Consider the following 12,671-nt stretch of genomic DNA (forward strand, 5'->3'; position numbering starts at 1 on the left):
GAGAGCAGCACTCCCAAAAGCCCAGGCACACGTGGTCAGTATTTTGAGTCTGAGTTTTCACCCCTTCTACCTGTCTTTGGGGTATGGTGGGCCAAATGATGATTCCCCAAAGTACATCCATGTCCTAATCTCGGGAACTAGTGAATGTTACCTATATGGCAAGGACTTTGCAAGTGTGATTAAATCAAAGACCTTGAGATGGAGTGATTATCCTGCCACGTCAGGATGAGTCCTAAATGTAATCCCCGTGTCTTTATGGAGGCAGAGGGAAATTTGACACAGGTAGAAGAGGAAAAGGCAACGTGATGTTGGTGGCTTTTGGGTGACACGCCCATACGCCAAGGAATGCTGGGTGCCATCAGAACCTGAAAGAGGTGAGGGATGGATTTCCTCCAGAGCCTCCAGAGAACACAGAGCTCTGCCAACACCTTGATTTCAGCCATTTAACTTCAGAAATCATGAAAGCATGAATTTCCACTATTATGAGCCACCACATTCATGGTAATTTGTTGTAACAGCGATAAGACCCTAATACAGGTGCTGTCTGCTATCTGTCTCTAGGATCATTTCCTGACCTCCATGGAGGACTCCGGAATAATTTCACTCCCTTCATCTCTACTCTACTTCCTACGATTTTTCTGGGTGATTTCACCACCCATGTAGATAATCCACCCAACACCTTAACCTTAAAGTCACCTCTTTGCCTCTTTGACCCCAATGACTATCTCTGCCACCATTCCCCAATGTCACACCTACACAGACAGGCTCATGAGTAAAACCTCCAACACCCTGTCTTCTGACTACCAGTTCCTATTCTCAAAGCTCTCTGCGTTTTCAACCTCAACAAAACCTTCTATGTCCTACCCGCCCTCCCCCATCCATTTGCCCACCACGTACAGGCCTCTCTAGTTCCCTTCCCTTCCCCACAGGCATTACTGGGCAACCCTCTCAGAACCCACAGGTGAATTTGCCAAGAAGCTCATGGAGCAACAGGTCCCTCACTTGCCAGGGATCCTTCAGAGCATGGCAGAGGTCCCAGCAATGTACCCATGGGCTCGTAGTTTTTGTAAAACTTGTGAAAGTGGGAAACTGAACCACATTGACTAAAACCGCTACCCCTACGCACGCCAACTTCTGCTGTCACACATCCCCCCACATCAGGTGGCATTAGCGTGGCCATAGACATTTTGGGGATTCGGCTAAAGGGAAGTGGAGTTGAACTTACATCTAGTTTGGATTCAGTGGAATTTATTTACATGGTTGACGGTCAGTTCAGGGCAGAGTTAAGTCCCTGCTAGTCAGGGCAGTGTACCAAGGGCTTCAGAAAATCCTCCTAATGCCTACTCTGTGTCTTTTTTCTTTTTTAAAGATTTATTTGGGGGAGAGTGCACGTGGGGGAGAGAGGCACAGAGAGGGAGACAGAAGATTCAAAGTGGGTTCTTCCCTGACAGGCTAACAGCAGCAAGCCTGATGTGGGGCTTGAACTCATGAAACACGAGATCATGACCTGAGCCAAAGTCGGACACTTAACTGACGGAGCCACTCAGGTGCCCCTGTACTCTGCATCTTCAACCTGAACTGTGACAGGAGGCAGAGGGGCACAAGTCCCACGGCACTCTCAAGTGCTCTGGGACAGCCAGCATCATGCTGGTGTCAGTGCCCAGGGTCTGGAAAGTTGTCCCAATCACGGAGCGTGTAAAACCATAAATGGGGGAATTCAGTTCCCACTAAAACAGAGTGAAAACAGCCATGAAACAGAAGAATCTACTCAGCAGCACAGTGGATGCAATTATAAATGTGCCATCCATTCGACTTTTCCTTTCCAAGAATCCTGCAAAATCAACTTTATTCAGAATTCCTGGGTTTGTAGCTCTCAAAAATATTTTCAACTCATATCAGAAGCTGTAAAGAAAAGTAATAAATAGATTCTTAGAGTTCTGGTAATCCAATGAATGAAGGGAAGTGAATCCTAAAAGAGCATCGATACTTACGTTTCTTGCTGACTGGGCACAAAGTGGTGGTGCCCCTGAGGAAAACGTGAATCTCCCACCCTGCCACTAAAGATCCTCGACGACACTCAAATCGTTCAAAGTACATTTGAGATTGGTCACTGCACAGGGACACTTGGAAGAGGTCTGAAATTTTACAGCTCATATGTAAAAACACTTCAATGGAGGTTTCTCCGAATCAGAAAACAGTGCTAAAAATCTACATGAGTTGTAAAGAAACTCTCCTCAACTTTCAATAAAAAATTAATTTTGATGCACATGCTATTCCCTCTACAGAAATGCTATTGCCAAATTACTGTCATATGAACAAGAGATCAAAAGCACATAGCCAAACCTGGGGGGAAAATATCATAGAGGCATGCCAGGGAGTTAATAGAATATTATATTACTTTTATGGGTTTTATAACGTTTATAGTATTTGCTAGCTCTCTAAAATTTGTAAATTGTTGTGCTTTGGTTTCTCATTTAAAATTTTTACTTTTGTTTCCAAGTTTGTATTTTTTTTTTCTTAAAAAGAACCCACAAAACTGAATAGCTCAAACTCACAAAACTTAGATCTGCCCTAGACAGAACACTCATCTTCAATCCCTTGCCTTTGGTCTAACTGGGGGTTAACCCCACCTAATAAATGTAGAAGGAATGACAGAATCTGAAAACCACTCTTTACAGCTCCCCCTGAAATTGCCAATTCAGACAAGGGTCCTCATTGGCATGTACTAAACCGTAAGGTAGAAGGTTATTAACAAGTTATCTGCATGATATCCAATTATCACCTCACAGTTAACTTTCCAATTGCAAAGGGATAGACGTATCCTTACAATGGAGACTACCTTAATTAATCGATTGAACTTGAAATTCCTAACGGCGGGACAATCAGGCATTATGTCCTTCCTGTTATGATGCAAGAAGATATTACACAGCCTTACGGCATCACACCTATGAAGTATTCTTGCCAACAGCCTAGTTTAAGCTGAATGTAAAAACATTTGCACCTAACTTCCAGTTCACAGAAATGCAGAGGGGCTAGAGGAAGGAATTATATAACCCTACAAGTAAACACGCAGAGAAATCTAGAACTTGAAACAGTCTACAAAACCTTCACTAGCCTCTTCACAATTTTTCCATGACAGTTACTTCTCAATGTCCTAGAAAAATAAAAAGTAGAAGGACATCTTTAGAGTAAAAGGGAACAAAGAAATGTCATAAACAAATGTGTGAGCCTTAACCATACCCTAGTCATCTTTTATCCCCACTCCACCCACCCCAACACCCCCCCCCCCAAAAAAAACCCACAATTACAAAAGACACTTGAAAACTGGGGAATATCGGAATATAAACTAATTGTTAGACAACATTGGGGAATTACTGTTGATTTTCTTCAATATGACAATAGTAATGTGGTTATATAAAGGAACAGATTTTTTAGGAGACGCACGTTGACGTTTTTAGGGATGAAGTTACTCTGATGTTTGCAACTTACTTTCAAATGGGTTAGCAACTTTGCGTTTGAAACTTTTTACAATTAAACTGGAATAAGTAAAAAATGTATTAAATCTTTTTTCTCTCAATCTAACCAAGAAGTTTTTAGTGGAGGCAAAGTAATTATTCTCATCAACCATTAACAATGAAGCAGTACCCAAAGCCTAGGGGCTAATGCTTCAGAACTGCCATATTGTACTAAAAAATCTCCTAGGGTCCAAATGCAGTCATGACCTGCTTACTTTGTGTTTATGAGGAGCCCATGGGAATTTTTAGACTGCTAACTGCCATTCTGGTAGGAAAAGTCAGGTAGGAACAAGAGGTCGGGGATAGACGGAATTGAAGCAAACAAAATTTTGTTTGACTTATCTTACTCATCTTTAGGAAGAAAAAGACTTCAAGTATGATTCCTTTCAGGGACATTGCACCCTTCCAGTGACTGATGTCATCATAAAAATGTTAAATCCTTTTATAACTTATAAAGACTTTCACATAGATTATCTCTTTGACTCCTTAAAACAGACTTAGGAAGCAGAGAAAGCAAGTAATATTCCCAATGGACAGATGAGGAAAATGAGGCTCAGAGAGGCCACATGATTCACCTGAGGTCCCACAGCTAGTTATGTCGGCCCGGGTCATTCACACATGACCACTGTCCTCTAGCACGGTCACTGAGTGGCTGTCTTACAAGGGGTAACGTTCGTTTCTCTGGAGCTTCAGTGTTTGGACTAAATAGCCTCAGGCTCATCATGAGAAACTGCAGAGGTTACAGGTAACGCTTGGCATCAGACCCCCTTTCTTCCATCGACAGAAGGTGGAGGGGGTGGCAGGTGGGAAGGGGCAAGAGCCCAGTCTACAAGGAGGCAACCTCCTCAAGGAGTCTGCACACTTCCCTGCTGTGTCACCTCCAGAGCAGGGACACTTCTTCAAACACAGTCACCTAGCAGGGTCCCAGGCCACGCAAGGAAATGAAAAGACCATGTGAGGCAAAGCAGTCATGGAAACGAGGTACAAGCAAGTACTGTGAAAAGCAAAGGCACCAGCAAATGAGTGCTATTACTTCAATCCGCCGGTCAAGCCCAACCCCTCACAGTGCCTAATGGCTGGGTGTTTGGAGTGGCTTCCCTCCATAACACGCTGTAACTGGGGGAAATTACTAATTCCGTGGCTTTCATAAAACACAGAGGTCCACCAAATGTTTGCTTGGCAGATTTTTTTCTCTCCCCAGAGGGCAGCTCATTAAGTCTGACAATAAAGCAGGCTTTGTTCTAAAGATTTACAGTGTTTTCCCAGTGCAAATTCTAATTGACAACCACTAGGAGAATAACAATGTAGAGCCAAGAGAGCTCTGGTTTCTTCCATTCTTCCAAGATCCATCTCAAAGAAGCACTCGCTTCTTAGTTTCCTGGACCAGTGTTTAGCTGGGTCTTTATTTAGACACCGGCATAAGCAGATGCTTGGGCATCAGAAGTAAGTTTATCATTCAAAGTAGTCAAATCTTAAAAACCAAAAAGATTTATTCTTTCCAGCTTCAAAGATAGGAAAATGTCATCTAATTCCCAGGCTCAGAATATTGGGTCCCTCCGTGCAGAATAAGCATGTTACCTAAAAATGGAACCATGTCTTTTCCATGGAAAGGGAGGGGGGACCCTAAAAAAAATAAAGTGCATGATGATTGAGAAGTCTTCTGAAATGGTTGCATGAGAATATTAAAGGCACTGCTATTCAATGGATCCATCATAGAATAAAAGTTCAAGTATCAGAGGGAGTAATTTCAATATGAATGTTGGGTGTTGTGGTCACAAACAACAGTCTCTCCTCCACACAGAGGACCAAGTCACATCAAGCAAGTCAGGGAGCTGTGAGTGACAAGGTATAGAGCGAGCGGGCTGTTCAGATAAGGGACAGACATTACTGGACCCTTTTTCAAAGAAAACTTTGAAGATTTTGTTAGGCTTTCTTCATGGAACTGTCACGAGGTAACAATACAGTTGCAAATGAGTGGTGCTCAGTGGTCACATCGCTGCCTTTTACGGACCAGCTGGCAATGGTTGCCCATGATGGAAAATTAGCATGAAAGAAGGAACTTCAGGTTACGGGGCTGACGCACAGCCCACAGAGAAAATTCCCAGATAAAGTACAACACCCAACACGGCCACACGAACCAAAAGCAAAATAAGACCCCTGTCTGAAAAGAAAAGGAGAGGAAAAAAAAAAATCCTCCTCACTTCTTCCTGAATCTTCCTGAATTTCCCCCTTCTCCAAACAGCATCCAGGTCCCCATGGTAAAAATAAACAAAAAAACCCCATGTGCTTCCAATAGCGTATATAGATGAAGAGAAGTGAAACTGGTGGAAGATGTGGGAGAATAACACAATTCACCCTCCTTTTTCCTTTTTTTTTTTTTTTTTAAAGTTTCTTTATGTATTTTGAGAGAGAGGGACAGAGCTGGAGTGGGAGAGGGGCAGAGAGAGAGAATCCCAAGCAAACTCCACACTGTCACACAAAATGTGAGTTCAAGACCCGAGCCGAAATCAAGAGTCAGATGCTTAACTGACTGAGCCACCCAGGTGCCCCTCACCCTCCTTTTTCTAAGCAAAAACAGGGAGAGGAACCAAAGTGGGAACGCACAGCACCCCAGGCAGGATCACCAGACCAGGAGTCGGGAGGTCCTAATTCTTATTATGCTAGTGTCTACCATGAGCTGTTTTAAAAAGCACCTTAACCCCCTGACTTTTCTTGTCCTCATCTGAAAAGGAAAGGATGCATCTTAATCAGCGGTTCTTAAACTGTATTCCTTGGAGCCCTCAGGTGCTATGGAGGCACCTCTAAGGCAACCACAGCAACACGGGGGTAAAGCAAAAGGAATGGGGCCCCGTGCTTCCTCTCAACCCTAAACCATTCACAGTTGATCCATTTTATATACTGAGTAAAGTTGTGAGTAAAGTCTTTCGTTTAAAGAGTTCTATTACCAAGAAGTTGTGAGTAAGGACTATTTGTTTTGTTTTGTTTTAAGAGTTCTATTACCAAGGCACTTCCCAAGAAAAATGGCTTCACACATCTTGTGGACCAACTGAACCAACACATCTTGTGATTTTTATCTTTATAATTATGTGGTCTCTATGTGCCTTTTTGCATTACTATTATTAGAATCAATGCACATTAATGTTGATCCTTCCAATCTGTATATCAGGTTCTCTTATTCTTACTTCCAGGGCAAGGAAACTGAAACTCAGATAGGACAAGTTTACCAAAAGTCACAGGACTCATAGAGGACAGGACTCAAACTCAGGAATGTCTGATGTGAAAATGAGTCAGCTCAATGCTGCCCTTAAAGAATCAACTTTGCTGTAAAGAAACCACTGGTTACCTCATTATTATTCCAATTCTTTCTCCATGGAACATCAGGTTCTTCATTTGTATACTCTGAGAATAAACACTTACCCTGGTGAGATGAAATGAATAGCCACAAGTTCTGCCCAACAAGCAAATCTGTTGGGTACAGGAAAGCCCAAAACGTTGGCAAAGCCTCCAGGGCAATAATGGTTGTTAAGAACTTTCAAAGCAAACAAAACTCCTAGAAGAGAATAAAGAGCATACAAATATCAACAATCCAAATGTGGAGACAATCAACATTTACAAAGAAAATGAACTGAATGTAAAAATGATTATTTGACTATATCCAACTTCTTGCTTTGAAATACACTCTCTTCTTTACAAGTCGACCCAGCTTTTGGTAGAAAGACAATGTTCAAAATGTTCAAGGCAATTGTTCTTCTGATGTTTCTTAACACAGAAGGTCGTGGTGACTTTCAGTATGCTAGAAAATATATAACCCACAGAATGGGAATAAAATACCTTAAATGGTACTAAATGCCACTGAATTGTTCACTTCAGAATTGTTAATTTTAAGCTATGTGATTTTTCAACTCAATAAAAAGAAATAGCAGTAATGTGTATATTTTGAACCTCTATGGAAAGATGTGTTGAGGGCAGGACATGTTTCCTTTCTTCTCCCACAACTGGTTGCATGAGGATGTATCTTAGAGGGAAGGGGGATGGATGGCAGGGAGGGTAGAGAAAAGAGTTAGATTTCCTTCTGTTGCAGGACTCTTTCCCTCCTCCCCTTCACATTCTAATTCTTAGAACACCTACTTTAAGCCCCAATGGCAATTTCAGTCCTATGAGATACATATAGAGTGACTATCATAGTTGTTAAAACATGGCACGCATGTCATGGTAGGGTGTGGTGCATTTGAATGAAGTCATTGAGAGGCATACTCAATGTTTTAGAGAACTCCTTATCACAGATACACCAGCGGATCTCTCCTTGGCCCCACCATGATGGAGCAAGCACATGTTTCTAGAACTACATCTCCTAACAAAACTACCTTCGAGCAGACCCTGGTCCAAACAAATTGTCCAAGAGTGAATGAGGCAGTTAATCAGTGAATGATTAACATAGATTAATAGCAAGATCTATGTCCCTCCTGTGTTCCAATCATCCTTCTCTCCAAAATCCAAGCCCCGGCAATCTTTAGCCACTCAGAATTCAGTTCCCTTGCCAAATAGGGACCCACATTTCATAAAATGGCAACAGCCACACCTCTCTGTCTTCATGCATGCTACTTTAGAAATCTATCTGCCTTACCTGAGAAACCTACAGCACAGTTCCTTCTGAAGCCAGGTTCATTCATAAATTCTGCAAGAGCAAATTCCAACAATAGGTACACCACCCCGGTGAGTAGCGAGAATGTGACGATGACATAGGCAAACCATTTACTTCCCAGTCTCCTTTCCAGATTGATTCCTTTCCATAGCAAGGATGCCATATTGAAATACAAATGCCAATCGTCTGCATGGTGAAAAGGAGAAAGCAGTAAGCGCTGCCAGTCTTTCTGCTGGTAACATGTCTCCACACTAAGGCAGGAGCCCAACAGTGGCTTCAGAGGACTCAAGAAGAACCAGATGTTGACAGCCAAAGTTGCTAGGGTGACAGGTGGAATATTGTTGACCCCAACATGGAAGATTTGAGAAAGGAGCAGAATAAGTCCAGTATTAATTCCTCTTGATCTCCGCTGCATGGTTAGATATCAACCCAGTGACGGGAAAATGTGGTCAGGTTTTAGGCATCTGGGAAGATATACAGGGAGCTGAACCTAAAACATAAAATAAAATGCACATGAAAATCCACTAATTAAGACTTAATGCGCCAATAAGACATACTCATTTGAAGATGAGCTTACGTTATACATACATATAAGTACATATGTATATATATATATGTATAAATATACACATATGTGTGTGTGTGTGTATATATATATATATATATATATATATATATATGCATATATATCTCACACCTCCTGTCTGACAGAAACATTTATTATCAATGTCTTCCAAACCAACATCCAGGATGCTAGCTGATGTCCTCCCTCATCTTACATTCTAAAACAGAACATTTCACCCAAATCCCAATGGACCAGTTAATGGATGGGTATGCTTTCTGTGACAAATATGCCATGAAAATATGACTTGTCTTCCTTATAAATAAACTTGCAACCTAATAAAAAAATCCTAAAAGATAGTATGTAGATATTTAGTAATGATTTCTACTCAGAATGCTGGGCAAGATTCTCTTTACCACCTTAATTTTTTTAAAGAAATATTCAATTTTGATATATTCGGTAAAGTCTGCCCAAAAGTTTTTATTTTTTATTTATTTACTTATTTATTTAGCCCCAAAGTTTTTAAACTTCCACCAGCAGGTTTTAAAATGCAATCATTTACTATCTTCTACTCCATATTGTCAGTTATCAACTGCTAGGATGTTTATCTTCACAAAAACTTCTGCTTTTTTAAAATTTCTTGCTATGTGCCAAATCCTAGATTCAAATGGTCACTGTCTTTAAGGAGGTCACCTTCTACTAAGAAGTAAGCCAACAACTGCCATGCTATATTTTAAGCTCAGTGACAGAGGAAGCCCAAACTCGAGGTGGTAACAGGACTGTGGTCTTAACGGAGTAAAACAGAGGTAGCAACAAGACAGAGCACCCAGTTCAGCACTACATCTCCACCCCCTGAACCTGGGCTGGCCTTGTGACTTCCTCTGGCTGGTAGATCGCAAACAAAAGGACACTAATTCTGAATGTAGCCCTCGAGATGACTGACAGCCTTCTGCTTTCTCTTGAACCCCCCTGAAGCAACCAAGTGGCCAAGTCTAGGCTAGCCTGCTGGATGAGGGAAGACACAAGCTCCGGGCACCCTTATGGCCCTGACCACTAGCCAGCTAATGCCCCTGAAGCAAAGCTGTCTAGCTGACCAGCAGCTGACCACAGACAAGACGTGAATCCAGCACATCCCGGCCTAATTTGCTGATCCACAGAACAATGAGCTAAATAAATCATACTGTAACTTCACCAAGTGTTAGACTGGTATGTTACACAGCAATTACTCACCAATACTGAAGGGATTTCCTTTGGTGAGGGACTAGTTTAGGCTTACGGGAAGAAGTTAGTAAAGAAAGAGCCACAGACTAAAGACGCAAAAGATGAGAACTTAGGTCCTTGGAGGGAACAGCCTCGTCCATCATAACAGGAAGAAAGAAGAAAAATGTCAGTTGCAGATAAGGGTAAATAGGCAGATTGGGGCCAGGATGCTGCAGAAGTTCTCATCTAGTGGTTTTTACTCTATGGAGGTTCTTGGGCTCCCAACCAAATACATGACTTACTCTGATACCCTAAAGATTCTCATTCAGACAGAACGTTGGAAGGTACAGGGGCTTCGGGCTAAAAATGGGTACAATTCTACTTTATAAGCTTTGTGACCTAGAGCAAATTTCTTCAAAACTCTCTGAACTTTACTTTCTTCACTTTAAATTAGGAATGATAATACCTCCCTCCCAGGATTACTGTAATACGTCTGGAAAGCAGCAGATGTCGAATACACAGTAGACACATTTTTTTATTACTGTAAGGTAAGCCCACTTATGTGGGCAAGTTTTGCAAATTGTAGCATCTTAATAAGGTGCAAATGTACTCCCTATCCTCCTCCCATATGGATTCTAGGAAATGACCCAGAAAAAATTACACTTGTGTGCATGCATGTGTGTATGTGTATACCCGGGTTATTAGCACAACCCAAGGTTCTTTATTGCTATGGGCTTATTAACGTAGTTCAATACCATTCTCATGAACTACAGAACTTAATAAAATTTCAACTGAAGATCAGCTTCCGGGTTATTTTAGAGAAACAGTCTATATTTTTCACATTGACATTCAAGTCGACTTTCAAATCTCCAACCACTGTGACTTTTTTTTGCAACATTCCCTAAATAATTTTAATATCAAACCTCAATACCTATAAAAGGAGCAATGGAAAAATACAGCCTTAAACATTAAGTAATCGGCTTATAAGAAATCACAAAACGAACCCTTCAATCTCAATATAAAGAGTGTCCTATGATGCCAGGTTGTGCACAGGAGGAAATCAAAACTAATTATGTCTTTGCTTAAGAAAAATTCCCCCTTGGGGTGCCTGGGTGGCTCAGTTGGTTAGGCATCCAACTTTGACTCAGGTTGTGATCTCATGGTTCATGAGTCCGAGCCCTGCATCAGGCTCTCTGCTGTCAGCACCAGGCCCACTGTGGATCCTCTGTCCCCTTCTCTCTCCGCCCCTCCCCTGCTCTCTTCCTCTCAGTCAAAAAAAAAAAAAAAAAAAAAAAAAAAATTAATAAAAGTATAAAAAATAAAAAATAAAAATAAAATAAAGAATAAATATTAGAAAAATGAAAATAAAGAATAAAAATTAAAAAAAAAAAAAGAAAGAAAATGCCCCCCCTTGACTCCTTGACTGGAATCATTAGTGATGAGGAATATGAACAAAAAGACAATGGAGTTTCCCCAATCTTATATCACACTGTGCACTCAGGCTCATATTACACTTGCTTGACTTCTGCCCAAATCCAAAGGTCCCTTTCCATCCGTGTCCCTTCTCACCACCATCTCCAGCTGGTGATGCCTCCTGCCTCCTGGACACTGTGCCCTCCTGTACCGCCACCCCTCCTTCCAATCCCCCTTCCTCTGCTTTTCCCTTTTCCTCTATCCTTGCTCTCTTTTGCACATGCTCATGGAACTCCACTCTCATGGTTTCTAAAATCCTTTCTGTCATTTTGATTCCCTACATTTATATTCTGCAGCCTGGATTTTTCAGTACGTTTCAGGATCATAATCTTACAGGAAGAATACAGCCTGTCTGATCTCTTGGTTTCTGAAAACTGAATTACCCCTCCTTCTCACAAAATGTCTACTTAGCCATTTCTTCTGTCCCTCATTGATTTAATAAACATCAAGTGCCAAAAGCATGCCAGTCTCTATGCCAGGCAGTAGAGGTACAGCAAAGGATGCAACACTTCTAATCTCAGCCTCTACATAATCCGTTTCTATTTGCTGAAAGAAATAAAAATATTGGCTGTAGAAAATCAAAGGATGACTAAAATGGTGTGGTTCACACCCGCAACAAACGTATACTTAATGCGAAGGCAGATTATGACCATAGCTGATGTGAGATGTGCAGAATATATATTTGAGTCCCACATTTCCAAATAAAGGCCTCTAGAATACCAGTGTGGGTAGAATTAGAAGTCAGGGGTTTTATGCAGCAAAGATAAATGGGCATATTTCATACCAACTCTATGGCCCACTTTCCTTTCGCATAAAGCTATCGAGTCAGCCTGACGAAGTAAGGGATGCAGCCTGTAACATTGTAACAGAAAATCCACATGGTCCATGTGAAGATGAAATCTATAACCTGACCTTGTGGGCCGGGCAGGCACAGTTCTAGGAATACCAAAGGGAAGAGATCACAGTAAGTGAGCACTGACCATAAATGAATGTTGTTTTCTCCTGCTCATCTAATACATAAAAATCTTCAGACTGAGGAACTATAACAGACCACAGAGGCATGATGGGTTACAGCGACTCGTCTATGAGCTGGAAACCGGTTCAGTGTGTTTGGCTTGGGAAGTGATTTATTTATTCTAACTTGTACCCAGACCATAAAGCAGTTGCCACAGCCCAAGGAAGAGCAGGCTAGTCCCTGCACTCCCCCCACCTCAAACCCATCCTTCCCCACATGGTCAACCTGCCCCCCTGCTGAACACTGGATCATCCCTTCTAATTC

General features: G+C 41.6%; 1 protein-coding gene across 12 annotated transcripts in view; it reads right to left on the reverse strand.

The window, feature by feature from the left end:
* The window catches only part of RHBDD1 (rhomboid domain containing 1), a 175,175-nt gene that overhangs the window by 138,913 nt on the left and 23,591 nt on the right, over positions 1–12,671 (reverse strand). For all 12 annotated transcript variants that reach the window (XR_009254702.1, XR_009254703.1, XM_058702819.1 and 9 more), the window contains 2 exons: positions 8,140–8,647; positions 6,933–7,065 (listed from right to left, as the gene is read on the reverse strand). Coding sequence is in view for 10 of the 12 variants with exons in the window: in XM_058702819.1 (XP_058558802.1) it covers positions 6,933–7,065; positions 8,140–8,572 (566 nt within the window). In the remaining 2 variants the exon portion in view is untranslated. The remainder of the gene's footprint in view (positions 1–6,932; positions 7,066–8,139; positions 8,648–12,671) is intronic.

Source organism: Neofelis nebulosa, chromosome 2 (assembly GCF_028018385.1).
Source record: "Neofelis nebulosa isolate mNeoNeb1 chromosome 2, mNeoNeb1.pri, whole genome shotgun sequence".
Classification (NCBI taxonomy): Eukaryota; Metazoa; Chordata; class Mammalia; order Carnivora; family Felidae; genus Neofelis; species Neofelis nebulosa.